General features: G+C 36.3%; 1 protein-coding gene across 10 annotated transcripts in view; it reads right to left on the bottom strand.

Annotated features, from left to right (window-relative positions):
- The window catches only part of NT5C2 (5'-nucleotidase, cytosolic II), an 88,100-nt gene that overhangs the window by 55,106 nt on the left and 17,486 nt on the right, over positions 1-15,508 (bottom strand). For all 10 annotated transcript variants that reach the window (XM_036336118.1, XM_036336115.1, XM_036336119.1 and 7 more), the window contains one exon: positions 7,611-7,730. Coding sequence is in view for 8 of the 10 variants with exons in the window: in XM_036336115.1 (XP_036192008.1) it covers positions 7,611-7,711 (101 nt within the window). In the remaining 2 variants the exon portion in view is untranslated. Of the gene's footprint in view, positions 1-7,610; positions 7,731-15,508 lie in introns of those variants that run through there.

Below are 15,508 nucleotides of genomic sequence, written 5' to 3'. Positions count from 1 at the left end.
CCTTCATGCTATACATACATCCTCTGTAGTGACATGTCAGTCTTTTGCCCATTTCTTCACTGAGTTGTTTTCATATTGTTAAATTTTAAAAGTTCTTTATAAATTCTGAATACAAGTCCTTCATCAGATGTGGGGTTTACAAGTATTTTCTCTGTCTATAATAGCTTTATAATTAATAGCTAAAAAGCCCAAAGGTCCATCAACTGAAAAACAATAAACTGTGGTATACTAATACAATGGAATACCACACAGTAATAAAAAAGAACAAATTACGGATACACACAAAACATGGATGAACCTATTTCTCAGGCATTACAGTGAATAAAAGAAGCCATGCACAAAAGAGTCCCTGAAGGTGAAATAGGCTATCCAAATATGAAGAACATTTCCTCAACCTGAATTTATTATAGGATTTCATTAAATCAAAGATCTATTATCTTTTATTCTTTCTCTTTCTTGCTGCCACCACCACTTTTCATTTTACTTCTAGGTACAGTGTTCTTGGAAGAAGCACAGAAGAAATCGTGACAAATTAAAAATGTTTTAGGAACAATGAAGTTTAGAGAATTTTGTATTCTATAAAGTAATACCGCCACAACTCCTAACCCCTCGCAGTTACTATTCTGTTCTCAATCTTCTTAATTTTATCATTTCAAGAATGTCATAAACATGAAATCATACAGTGTATAACCTTTTGAGATTGGCTTTATTAATTCAGCATAATTTTCTTGAGATACATCAAAGCTATCTGTATTTATAGTTCATTCTTTTTTATTACTAAATAGTATTCCATAAATGAAATTTTTGGATGAAATAATCTAAAAACATCTTCCTGGTCCTTGAATCCTATCTGTCTCTTCCTAGAACAGTAATTTTCAACCCATGTGCCGCAAGAATTTTTAAAACACACAATACTTGACTATTTAGTCAGGGGCACTGACCTCTTTTCCCTTAGATTGTTAAATTAAAAAAAAGACACACCCATCATCAAAATTATACCTTTATTATTTTTGTCAGATCAGCAAAAAACATAGTATCTTTTTTGGTGTGCTGCAGAATGTTAGTAATTAATTTATGTGTGCCATGAGATAAAAAAAGGTTGAAAATCGCTGCCCTAGAAATGTGAAACACTAATCAATGCATAAGGTTGCTATACTAACAAAAAAAAATTTAACACAGTTCTGATACTCTACCTCATTCTTATTCTGACAAGATATACGCTATTTGTACATTAAGAAACACAGCTCCTTGCTAATCCTGAGAACCTGTATTTCCCGTGTGATTTTCCAATTTATAAAATGGCTACTGAAATTTTAACAACTTACCCATTTGAATATTTGAACCTATACTAAAATGGCAGGTTAATTAAGCTTGATCTATAACACAATAAGCTGAATGACATGCATGTGATATTGGTAAGCAGTTAAGAGATAAATACAATTTATCAAACTGGCAGTCCCTGTCTGCATAAAACCTAATCCCAGCTTTCAATTTGAAGTGAAAAAAAATCATCGACATTTCTAATTCTACAGTGTGTCAAGCTACAGGTTCTACAAAATAATTTTTATGCAACTACACAAATTCCTTTTTATTCCTGAAACATATATAATAAACTCATTTATTATTGGAGAAGAAACTATTATTCAACAGGTTTAAATAAAGACTGGTATGGCTTTGGAGGCCTAAATTTCAGTTTAAAAATAATTTCAGATAAATATACAAAGAACTTTAAATATAAAGATATTGCAATTCCTTTTAAAATAAGGCAAAAGACTAGCAAACCAAAAACTCACAAGCCAAAATACTATCAAATTTCAGTTCAAGATAATAAAAACCACTGCTGAATTCATATGCTGTTTTCACACAGAGCCAACTCACTTAGAGAAATTCTTCTGTACTGTAATCATCCAAACTTTAAAAGAGCAAAACCAAATACCTGACTTCAGCATCCTGGGCACAGTCAATGTGGAAAGCAGATGAAAAATGTAATTGCTCCATTCCTGGATTTGGTAAATACAAATTCTGATCTGTATTGCTCACTATTAGAATCTATGTGTTAAACAAGGAACTGTTTTAAGAGGTACTTATCTAACCTACCCCCTTCAAGCCACTATAACATCTGAGCAGTTCAGCCTATCTTCTGACCATAGAGCAAAACATATGTCAATGAAGGGTTTGGCCTGATGATTATCTTCGGCCTAGAAGACTCAACAATTATAATAAGGAAATGGAAGAAGAGTCATACATTCTGAAGAATTGTGGGGAGCCTCTATAGGGTTAAGCCTCGGACTGACCTGTTGGCAAAGTCACAAACAAGTCCCAGCTTAGAGGACACAGTCCTCTTAAGCATAATTAGGCTTGACCTTATAACGCTCCCTAGATCTTACCTGGGAAGCTAATGGGCTGAGGGAAGTGCAACAAGAACAAAAACAAGTGAAACTCACAAGAACAGTGTAACTTTGGTAACCACTACCTTGTTTACCTCTGACTATAAAAATAAAGGCTCAGCTTGCCTTGGGATCATTCTCTGTGGCCTCAGCCAGGCACAGGAAGATCCACGGAGACTAGAGAGTTCTGAACGCTGTCTCTGTGTAAAACATTCTTCGCCAACTCCGTCCACACCTTTGGGAACCCCTGGACCGCTAGGGCTGGACCCCGGCAAAGAATAATTTCTTAATCATGACATATGACCATCATTTCCATACTGAAATTTTTAGAAGACTAATATTAAGCAGGAAAAAAGCTGGAAGTTAGATATTCATTTATTTAACTAAAAGTATTCAGCTTCGCCAGGCCCCAGTGGCTCAGTGGTGGAGTGTTGACCTAGAAACCTGGAGGTCACGGTTCAATTCCTGGTCAGGGCACATGCCTGGGTTGCAGGCTCAATCCTCAGTAGGGAACGTGCAGGAGGCAGCCGATCAATGATTCTCTCTCATCACTGATGTTTCTCTCTCTCTCTCCCTCGCCTTCCCCCTTCCCCTCCGAAATCAATAAAAATATTTTAAAAATAATAAATAAAAATATTCAGCTTCTAAAAGTGAATTCTAGATATCACATACAATGTACAGTTTATGACAAATGATCAGAATGGTCTGCCTAATTTAGCCAATGATAAATAATAACCATCTCCAATAAATGTCTTTAATAAAATGTCCTGGAAACAGAGTAAGTACAAATTGACTTAACTAGAAAACTAAAATAAATGTCTTCTAAATGGTTTCTATTTAAAATTTTTAATTAATAAAGGCAAATACTTTGAGTTTAAAATCCCAATTTTTTATATTAAAAGGAAATTTTGCAATATGCTACAATGAGTGAACCTTGAGAACAGTATACTAAGTGAAATTAGCCAGTCACAAAAAGACAAATACTCTATGATTCCACTTATATGAGGTACTTAGAATAGTCAAAATCATAAAGACAAAGTATAATGGTGGATGTTTACCAGGGGCTAGATGAAGGGGAGAATGGGGAGTAATTGTTTAGAGGCCCGGTGCACAAATTCATGCACTGGGTGGGGTTGGGGGGGGGCCCTGCCCCCTGGTGGTCAGTGCTCATCATAGCGATGGGTCATTCTGCTGTTCGGTCAATTTGCATATTAGCCCTTTATTTTATGGGATAGGTATAGAGTTCCAATTTTAAAAATGAAAACAGTTACAGAGATGGATGGTGGTGACAACTGCCCAATGTGAATGTATTTAATACCAGGGAACACTTAAAAACAGTGAAAATGATAAACTTTATGTTGTGTATACTTTACTACAATAAAAAAAGAAAAATGTTTTAAATGATCTAAAAATTCAAACCCATGAAGATGCTTTTTCTATTTCTATTATTTAAAATTGCATTCAACTACATGAAGAATGTTGGGTGTTAAGCCTGTCTAAAATCTTCCAGGAAATATCATTCCAAATGAGTCAGAAGTACACTCAGCTCTATGACATCAAACACAATTAGGACACTTGATGTTTACCAGATGATCTCTCTTCATTGCATAATCCTAACCCTTGTTTCCATTGAACAGAAAGTATAAAACACATCTCTCCATAAAAATCTCTCCCAAAGGCAAGTTATGTTTTATTTATATAGATACACATCAACTCTGTTTTATACTTTAATTCCCATGCATATCTAAAAACATGTCTCACACACTGTAGAGAATCATTAGTATCACTAGTTGATTTTGAGTCTTTACCTTGATGGGAACCTGAAATGTTTCTACTTATTCAGGTTTAAGGAATAACAGCAGCCTAACATCTAGAAATGCTACACAGTCAGCAAATGTTTCTGCTTAATAGATCAATTTGTTACGAAATACCTTGTTTCCTATGAATAAACAAACATCAGAGAATTGTCATGAGGGCTGAAATCATGACCTGCTGGGAGTTTGTTCAGTAAATGCTCAGCCCGTTTGTTTCACTTATAGATCAGTTGATTAAAGACTCTAACATGCAATTGTGGATCATGAGATCCCAAGTAAGCAATTAGTAATTTGCAACAAACATTATTGAGCATAAAGTTTTTAATACCACCTGTTTACAGATGACAAAACCAAATTGGCCTCCCTGAGATCACAATATCACAAAACCTGATCCCTACACTTCTGACTCTAACTCCAACTGTTTTTTATTTTTCACTGCTTATAATTAATATCAGAGACAGTGTCATAACCTTGTATCTTGTCATCATCACTAATGTTCCTATGTCCAATGTATCAAACATACTCTGTATCTCTCAGACATTTACATTTTTAAAGTAGATAAAATCTATTGTGTGCATTTCCTGTAGATCTTGATTATTAACATTATGTAAACTTTTTGGTTCCTAAAGCATACCACTAGTATAAATATGGCTTATTTTTCTTTCTCTGGTAGATTTACACCACTAAATGATCAAAACAGAACACTGGCGGCATAAAACAAAGTAAATGGGCATACTGCCTACAGTGGGATGGACTGGAGCTTCTACCTTGTTAAGACAGAGATTTGTTGTCAGCTCACATTCTTGAGCTCTAGGAGTATGTGAAATATAAATATTTGATGGATGAAGATGATGCAAAAAGATGGCTTCCACTGCATGAAGCTTTATTGTTCAACTCATTCAATAAATATTTAAAATTGTTTTGAATGGTGAGAAAATAGAAAACCTCTCTGACTAAACCAAACCAAGAATGTAGAAGTTATGAGCATTCCCAATGAACATAAACACAAAAAGCAGAAAAGATTACTTGGAATTTGAAAAAGGCAGTATGTTTTAAACTGAGTACAAAAATTAGAACATTTTGGGGAAGTCCAAAGTTCACCGTTTGCATTCTTCCAGGAATGTAACACAGGTTGGGAAGAAGGTTATCACGAAAAGTGATCAAAGTTTGTTTATATCATGAATTAATTGATTTGAATATAAAACTTTGTTTTTTAAAGTTGTTAATTTTTTATCTTTATCTCTTGATATAATAGTTTTCAAATGATTATTATACAATAAAAGTAATACAATATTTGTCTTTATATTACATTTTTATAATGTAAACATTAATATTATCCTATATAATAAAAGGGTAATATGCAAATTGACCCTAACAGCAAACGACTGGGAATGACTTGTCACTATGACACACACTGACCATCAGGGGGCAGATGCTCAATGCAGGAGCTGCCTCCTGGTGGTCAGTGTGCTTCCACAGGGGGAGCTCTGCTCAGCCACAAGCCAGGCTGCCAGCTGCCAGCACAGCGGTGGTGGCAGGAGCCTCTTCCGCCTCTTCAGCAGTGCTAAGGATGTCCGACTGCAGCTTAGGCCTGCTCCTCGCTGGCAAGTGGACATCCCCCAAGGGCTCCCAGGCTGCCAGAGGGATGTCTGACTGCCAGCATAGGCCCATTCCCCTGGGAAGCAGGCTTAAGCCAGCAGGTGGACATCCCCCGAGGGGTCCCAGATTGCAAGAGGGCACAGACCGGGCTGAGGGACCCCCCCCGAAGTGCACAAATTTTTGTGCACTGGACCTCTAGTGGTAAATAAAATTTATAAAAAGCTACACAGTGAGTGACCTACCATCAGACAAATGTCACCAGTCTACTTTAAAAACCAACTAGTGATACAATAATTAACTTTCAAATCATTCAATATCAAATAACTATTGTGTTCAAAATATTAATTCTTGCTCTCGCCACATGGATCAGTGGTTGAGCATCAACCTATGAATCAGGAGGTCACGGTTCAATTCCCAGTCAGGGCACATTCCAGGTTGTGGGCTTGATCAATGATTCTCTCTCATCATTCATTTTTCTCTCTCTTTCTCTCTCCTTCTCTCTGTCTCTCTCTCTCTCTCCCCCCCACTTCCTCTGAAATCAATAATAATATATACATACATATAAATTATATATATACATATACATATACATATACATATACATATACATATACATATACATATATACATATATATATATACATATATATATATACATATATATGTATGAAATACCAAAATGTTACCTAATACCAAAATGTTACCTAATTCTGACCAAGTTTGTACACAGAGAAGAATGGAATCAGAGTTCTTTTTTGGGTTCAGGATTATTTTAAATTACCTGTATAAACTATTTTAGACATGTTTCCAGCAAGATTTTAAAAGTAATATTTCCTCTAGCCCCAAAACAGATTAAGTAATTATGAACTGTAGACTTTCTAAAGTTCCCATACAACTTTTTAGCAATACTTTTTAGCACCAGGCATTTCTACTTATCCCTGGTTTTCCTTAAAATGGAAGTAGAGATAGTTCTAGAAGGGCCCAGATCTTTCTATCTTACAAATTCACTGAAAGCATAAACTTCTAATTTTTGTCTAAAAACAAATGATTCCTAAATGTAGTGTCTGCTTCCAAGTATCTTAGTTACATAAGCTTTAGGTCATGGGTGGGCCATATGGATATTTATAACATCATTCAAGGGCCATACAAAATTATGAACTTAAAGATTAGCTTGCTATATTTGGTCAAACATTTTATTAACTGGCCCCTGATGCCTTGGCAGGGCCAGATCAAATGATTTTTTGCGGGCCTTATATGACCTGTGGGCCAGATGTTCCCCACCCCTGATTTAAACAGAAGCAGCCATTCAAATAAGTGTATTAAAAGTGGCAAATAAACTGAAAATGCATTTTAAACATTTAAAGGAAAAAGAATTTGGAGAAAATTTTGTATTTAAATCAATATAAGAAACATTGTTAATACCCAGATTACCCACATTCATATAACACACAGTAGTCAGTAGACAATTTTAAAAATCTATTTAAAAATTATAACCAGTTTGTGGTAAATGTCTATTAAGAATGTCATTCTCATTAAGGTGCAATTTTCTAGCAGCTGAAGACTGCTATTAAGAACTTTTATTTTTTAGTAATAAGTAGCAGTGAGAAATTTAAAAAGGCAGCAGTAGCAGTATGGTGTACTACTGATTAAAAGTCTAGACTTTGGACTAGACTTGAGCCATAAGTTCGCTATATAATCTAGGATAAATTACCTAACTTCTCTGAACATTTATTTCATTATCTGTAAAATAAAGATAATATGTGTACACTTTACAAAGCTGTTTTGAGGATTAAATAGACAAAATACTTACCGATGATAGGCTTCTCGCCGATACTTTTTCAGGGCATGTTTATCCATGTTAGCAGGCAGATCTGCTGCATTCTGTAACCGATCACTCCAGGAGGTTGTCATTTTAATTGTACGCTGAATTCTAGAAAAGAAAATCAGTATTGTAACTTAGAAGCTTAATAATGATACCTGATTTTTAAAAATACATTTTTTTAAATTTATTTTTTGTTAATCCTCACTTGGGGATATTTTTTCCATTGATTTTTAGAGTGGAGGGGAGGTGGGAGAGGGAAAGAGAGAGACACAGAGAGAGAGAGAGATTGATTGGCTGTCTCCCTGCACACACACACCCTACCGGGGATCAAACTAGCAACCTGGGCATGCAGCCTGACTGGGAATAGAACCGGTGACCTCTTAGTGCATACATAGGACAACACCCAACCAACTGAGCCACACCGGCCCGGCTGACATCTGATTTCTTAAAAATCAGAAAAACTTTATTTTACAACTGCCTGGTATAATTATCTGCTGCAATGTATTGAATATAGTAAATATACTAAAAAATATACTGACACTTCTAAAGCACATAAATTAAGGAAAATGTTTCATATGATGATTTCTATCCAGAAAGATCATATACATCACTTCAAAATAATAAAACATAACTAACTTTAATCCTAAATTCTAGAAAAGGGACCGAGATGACAGATTTATGAAAATATATAACTTTTAGTTAATGTTTCAAAATGTGCAAAGTAAACAATTTCTAAATCAATAAACTAAGCTCAATCGAAAGTGGTACAAAAATAAGTAATGAATATTTGATTTCTAATTTTATCATACATTTACATTTTTATATAAAATTTATTTTTCAGCACAGCTGGCATGGCTCAGTGGTTGAGCATCGACCTATGGATCAGGAGGTTATGGTTCCATTCCTAATGGGGCATATCCCCAGGTTGCAGGCTTGATCCCCAGTAGAGGGTGTACAGGAGGCAGCCGATCAATGATTCTCTCTCATCATTGATGTTTCTATCTCTTTCTCTTCCTTCCTTCCTCTCTGAAATCAATAAAAATATATTTTAAAAAATAATAACAAAACAAGGTGAACAACTGTCTACTTTAAATACCTTAAAACTAGACAGTTCTAGGTTTCATTTATATTTTTAAGATTTTCATATGTAAATAGTTTTAAATAAGGATGAAAAATATCCTCTTTAAGATAAGGAATTTAATAACATTTTATTAAAATACCAATCTTTGACAAAACAGGCTCATAGACACAGAGTTGCCAGATAGAAGGAGGGTTGGGGGGGCTGGGTGAAAACAGTGAAGGGATTAAGTACAAAATGGCAGTTACAAAATAGTCATGGGTACATAAGGTACAACATAAGGAATACAGTCAATAACATTGTAATAACTATGTATGGTACCAGGTGAATACTAGGCTTGAGGGGATCACTTTATAAGTTATATAAATGTTTAATCACTATGCAATATACCTAAAACTAATAGAGTATTGAATGTCAACTGTAATTGAAAAATTAAAAACATGTTTTAAAGAAGCAAATACTCAAGAAAAATTAAATAAAACTGAATTTCCAGCTTAAAAAAAGCTGAAGAGAAAAGAAAAAAGCAGATTTCTCATCTGAAACAGTATAACTAGAGGAAAGTAGAGAAACATCTTTAAAATACTAAAAGAAAAAAGTGTCAACCTAGAATTCTTTACCTGGCAAAAATACCATTCAGGAATAAAAATACAATAAAAAATTTTTCAGACATACAAAAGCTGAAAGAATTCATCACCAGCAGACTAAAAAAAAATTTTAAAGGAAGTCTTTCAGGTAAGAGGAAAATAATACAAAAAGGAAATCAACTACACAAAGGAATGGATAAATATTTTAAAATTTTTTCCTACTAGTAAATCTTTTTAAAAAGTAATTGTTTGAAGCAAAAGTAATAACCATGTACTGTGAGGTATATAACACATGTATAAGTCAAATATATGACAGCAATAGCCCAAAAGTGGGTAGGGGCAAAATAGAAACACAGTATTATAAGATTCTTACAGACTATATCTATATATATAAAGAGCCAGGGGCCATCATATCCGAAACAACCACACAGACGACCGAACAGGCTGTGTGGGGTGACCGGGACGGCAGGGGGGTGAGAGAGGGCTGACTAAACGACTAAGCAGCAGACTGTGTGGGGCAACCAGGCCAGCAGGGGGGACAGTGAGGGGCGACCAGGCTGGCAAGAGGCTAAGTTGGGGGCAACCAGGCAGGCAGGGTGGGCAGTAAGGAACCACCATGCTGGCGGGGGGGCGGGGAGGGGAAGTTAGGGGTGACCAGGCCGGTGGGGGGTGGAGGGGGCAGTTGGGGGCAATCAGGTTGGCAGGCAGAGGCGGTTAGGGGTGATCAGGCTGGCAGGGGGGCCAGTTAGGGGCGATCAGGCAGGTAGGCAGGTGAGCAATTAGGAGCCAGTGGTCCTGGATTGTGAGAGGGATATCCGACTGCCGGTTTAGGCCCAATCCCCAGAATTGGGCCTAAACCGGCAGTCAGACATCCCCCAAGGGGTCCCAGATTGGAGGGTGCAGGCTGGGCTAAGAGGACCCCCCCCCCGTGCACGAATTTCATGCACTGGGCCTCTAGTGAAATCATATAATATCACTTGAAAACAGACTGTGACAAGGTAAAGATGCATACCATACACCCTAAAACAATCACCAAAATCACACCAAAACATTATAGCTAGAAAAAGATTATAATCTGGAAACAAAATAATCAACCCAAAATAAGAGATAAAGAGAGAAAAGGAAAACAAAGAACAAATAGGACAACCGGAAAAATAGCAAGGTGATAGAATTTTACTCAACCATATTTTTAAAAATCACATTAAATTTACAATATCTAAACACCCCAATCAAAAAGAAGCTGGAATGGTTATATTACTATTAAACAAAGTATACTTCAGATCAAAGAATATTACCAGGAATAAGGAGGCCCGTTTCTTAATGTTAGCAGGTCAACATCAACAGCACATAATAATCATAAATGCTTATGTACATCTAATAACATGAGCTTTAAAATACATGAAGCAGCCCTAGCCAGCTTGGCTCAGTGGACAGAGTGTCAGCCTGCAGACTGAAGGGTCCCAGGTTTGATTCCGGCCAAGGGCACATGCTTGGGTTGCCGGCTCAATCCCCAGTAGGGGGTGTGCAGGAGGCAGCCAATCAATGATTCATTGGTGTTTCTATCTCTCTCTCCCTCTCCCTTCCTCTCTGAAATCTATAAATAAATATATTTTTAAAAAAAAATACACGAAGCAAAAACAGATAAAACTGTGAGGAAAAAATAACCAATCCACAATTATAACTGGAGATTTAAATAACCTCTCAATAACTAACAGAACAAGTAGAGAGAACATCAATTAAGGATAGGAAAGAGCCCTAGCTCGTTTGGCTCAGTGGATAGAGCATCACCGCGTGGACTGAAGCATCTGGGTTCGATTGCAGTCAAGGGCATGTACCCGAGTTGCAGGCTTGATCCCGGCCATGGTAACAGTGTGTGTAGTAACGGTGTGTGTGGGAAGCAACCAATCAATGTATCTCTCTCACATTGATGTTTCTCTTTCTCTGTCTCTCCTCCTCCCCTTTACTCTAAAAATCAATGGAAAAATATCCTCAGGAGAGGGTTAAAAAAAAAAAAAAAAAAGGATAGAAAAGACTGAACACTATCATCCACTTGTCAGAATTGACCTTTATAAAATAGTCCACCCTACAACTGCAGAATATACATTCTTTTCAAGTACACATAGAACATTTACCAAAATAAATCATATTCTAAGCCATAACACAAGTCTCAACACATTTTTTTAAAAGTCAAGTCTTATAAATTAAATTCTGTCCACTGGTCATAATGAAGTTAAATTATAATAACAGAAAAATATCTGGAAAATTCCCAACTATCTGAAAACTATATAACACACTTTTATATAACCCACTGGTCAAAGAATAAATCAAAGGAGAAATTATAAATTATTTTAAACTGAATAAAAATACAATATTATTAAAATTTATGGATGAAAAGAATTAAAACAGTTCAGTAAAAACATCAACTAAACACAAAAGGTGGCAGTAATGGAGGAAATGAGAAACCAAAAATATGCCACTCAGAAAACAAACAGCAAAAGGCAAAAGTAAGTCCTTCCTTATCAGTAATTACTTTAAATGTAACTGATTTCAACTCCCCCAGCAAAAGGCAGAGACTGACAGAAAAAAATTAAAAAGACATACTCCAGCCCCTAGCTGGTTTACTTCAGTGGATAGAGCATCGCCCTGCGAACTGAAGGGTCCAGGGTTTGATTCCGGTCAAGGTCACATGATTGGGTTGCAGGCTCGATCCTCAGTAGGGGGCGTGCAGGAGGCAGCCGATCAATGATTCTCTCTCATCACTGATGTTTCTATCTCCCTCTCTCTTCCTCTCTGAATCAATAAAAATATATTTAAAAAAAAATACTTCAACTATACGTTGTCTACAAGAGGCTCACTTTAGATCCAAAGACACACACTGAAATTGAAATGGGAAGGATAGGAAAAGATATTCTATGCAAATAATAACCAAATAGAGCCAAAGTGGCTATATTATTACTATCAGACAAAACTTACTTTTAAGTCCAAAACTGTTACAAGACAAAGGAATGCATTATATTGACAAAAGGGTCAATTTGCAAAGAAGACATAGCAATTGTAAACATATATGCACCCTACAACACAGCCCCAAAATGTATGAAGCAAATATTAATACAGGTAGTTCTACCATAATAGTTGGATACTTCAATACTACACTTCCAATAATGGATAGAACATCAAAGATTGAATACTGATAAGGATATAAAGGACTTAACACCATAAACTAACTAAATCTAACAGACATATATAGACTACACTCAATACAGAATACACATTCTTCTCAAGTAAACATGGAACATTATCCAGGATAACATTATGTTCAACCACAAAACAAGTCTTTAAACAATAAATGTTTTAAAAACTGACCCATACAAAGTATCTTCTCCTACACAATGGAAGAAAGCCAGAAATCAATAACAAGGAAAACTATAAAATTCACAAATATGTGGAAATTAAGCAACACTCTTAAATAACCAATGGGTCAAAGAAGAAATCACAATGAAAACTAGAAAATAAGAGACAAATGAAAACAAAAGCACAACATAAAACTTATGGGATGCAGTGAAGGCTGTGCCCACAGGAAAATTCTAGCAAATCGGATCCAGCATTACATTTGAAAGATCATACATCAGCGGTTCTCAACCTGTGGGTCGCGACCCCTTTGGGGGTCGCCTAAGACCATCGGAAAACACATATATAATTACATATTGTTTTTGTGATTAATCACTATGCTTTAATTATGTTCAATTTGTAACAATGAAATTTGGGGTCACCACAACATGAGGAACTGTATTAAAGGGTCATGGCATTAGGAAGGTTGAGAACCACTGTCATACACCATGACCAAGTGGGATTTATTCCAGGGATGCAAGGCTGGTACAATATCTGCAAATCAATAAACGTGATACATCACATAAACAAACTGAGAGACAAAAACCACACAATCATATCAATTGATGCAGAAAAGGCATTTGACAAAATCCAACACCCTTTCCTGATAAAAACTGTCAGCAAAGTAGGAATTGAGGGATAATACCTCAACATAATAAAAGGCTTATATGACAAACCTACAGCCAACATCATACTCAATGGGCAAAAACTAAAACCATTTCCGCTAATAACAGGAACAAGACAGGATGCCCACTTTCACCACACCTGTTCGACATAGTACTAGAAGTGCTAGCCATAGCCATCAGACAAGAAGAAATAAAAGGCATCCAAATTGGTAAAGAAAAAGTAAAACTGTCATTATTCGCAGGTAACATAATATTGTACACAGAAAACCCTAAAGACCCCATCAAAAAAATACTAGAATAAATGAATTTGGCAATGTAGTGGGATACAAAATTAATACCCAGAAATCTATGGCTTTTTCATACACCAATAATGAACTCACAGAAAGAGAAACTAAAAAAACAATCCTATTTACCATTGCAACAAAAAAAAATTAAGATACCTAGGAATAAATTTAACCAAGGAGGTAAAAGACCTTTACTCAGAAAATTACAGGACACTGAAAAAAGAGACAGAGGATGAATGGAAGAATATACTGTGTTCATGGATCAGTAGAATCAACATCATTAAAATGTCCATACTACCCACGGCAATCTATAGATTCAATGCAATTCCCATTAAATACCAACGGCATACTTCAAAGACCTAGAACAAACTCTCCAAAAATTCATCTGGAACAAAAAAAAGACCCCAAATAGCTGCAGCAATTTTAAGAAAGAACAAAGTTAGAGGGATCACAATCCCAGATATATCAAGCTCCTACTATGCTACAAAACCATTGTCCTCAAAACTGCCTGGTACTAGCACAAGAACAGACATACAGTCCAATGGAACAGAACGGAGAACCCAGAAATTGACCCAAGCCATTGTGTTCAATTAATATTTGACAAAGGAGGCAAGGGCATACAATGGGGTCAAGACAGTCTCTTCAATAAATGGTGTTGGTAAAATTGGTCAGATACATGCAAAAAAATGAAACTAGACCACCAACTTACAACATACACAAAAATAAACTCAAAATGGATAGGGGACTTAAACATAAGACGGGAAACCATAAAAATCTTAGAAGAAACCATAGGCAACAAAACAGGAGACGTATGTCGTAGCAATATCTTTACCAACACAACTCCCAGGGCAATGGAAACTAAGGAGAAAATAAACAAATGAGACTATATCAAAATAAAAAGCTTCTGCACAGCAAAAGAAACCAACAAAACAACAAGAAAGCCCACTGCATGGGAGAACATATTTGCCAATGTTATCTCCGATAAGGGTTTAATCCCCGAAATTTATAGGGAACTCATACAACTTAACAAAAGAAAGATAAACAATCCAATAAAAAAAAAAAATGGGCAGAGGACCTAAATACTAGACACTTTCCAAATGAGGACATACAGAAAGCCAGGAGACACATGAAAACATGCTCAAAGTCACTAATCATCCAAGAGATGCAAATCAAAACAACGAGGTACCACCTCACACCTGTCAGAATGGCTATCATCAACAAACGACAAGTGCTGGCGAGGATGCAGAGAAAAAGGAACCCTCTTGCACTGCGGGTGGGAATGCAGACTACTGCAGCCACTCTGGAGAACAGTATGGCGTTTCCTCAAAAAATTAAAAATGGAACTTCCATTTGACCCAGTAATCCCACTTCTAGGAATATATTCCAAGAAAACAGAAACACCAATCAGAAAGGATATATGCATCCCTATGTTCAGAGCAGCACAATTTACCATAGCTAAGATCTGGAAACAGCCTAAGTGCCCATCAGCAGATGAGTGGATAAGAAAACTATGGTACATCTACACAATGGAATACTACGCTGCTGTAAAAAAAGAAGGAACTCTTGTCATTTGCAACAGCATGGATGGACCTGGAGAGCATTATGCTAAGTGAAATACGCCAGTCAGAGAAAAATAAATATCACATGATCTCACTCATTTGTGGAATATAATGAACAACATAAACTGATGACCAGAGATAGAACAAGAGTCATAGAAGCATCGAACAAACTGTCCAACCTATGAGGGAAGGCGGGGGGTGAGGGGATAAGAGATCAACCAAAGGACTTGTATGAATGCATATGAGTATAACCAATGGACACAGACGGGGGTCGGGGGGGTGAGGGCATGTGCTGGGGGGTGGGGGCGGGCTAGGAGAGGTCAAGGATGGAAAGGGGAGACATATGTAATACTTTAAACAATAAAGAA

Source organism: Myotis myotis, unplaced genomic scaffold, assembly GCF_014108235.1.
Source record: "Myotis myotis isolate mMyoMyo1 unplaced genomic scaffold, mMyoMyo1.p scaffold_m19_p_15, whole genome shotgun sequence".
Lineage (NCBI taxonomy): Eukaryota > Metazoa > Chordata > Mammalia > Chiroptera > Vespertilionidae > Myotis > Myotis myotis.
This window is presented reverse-complemented; position numbering and strand designations above follow the sequence as displayed.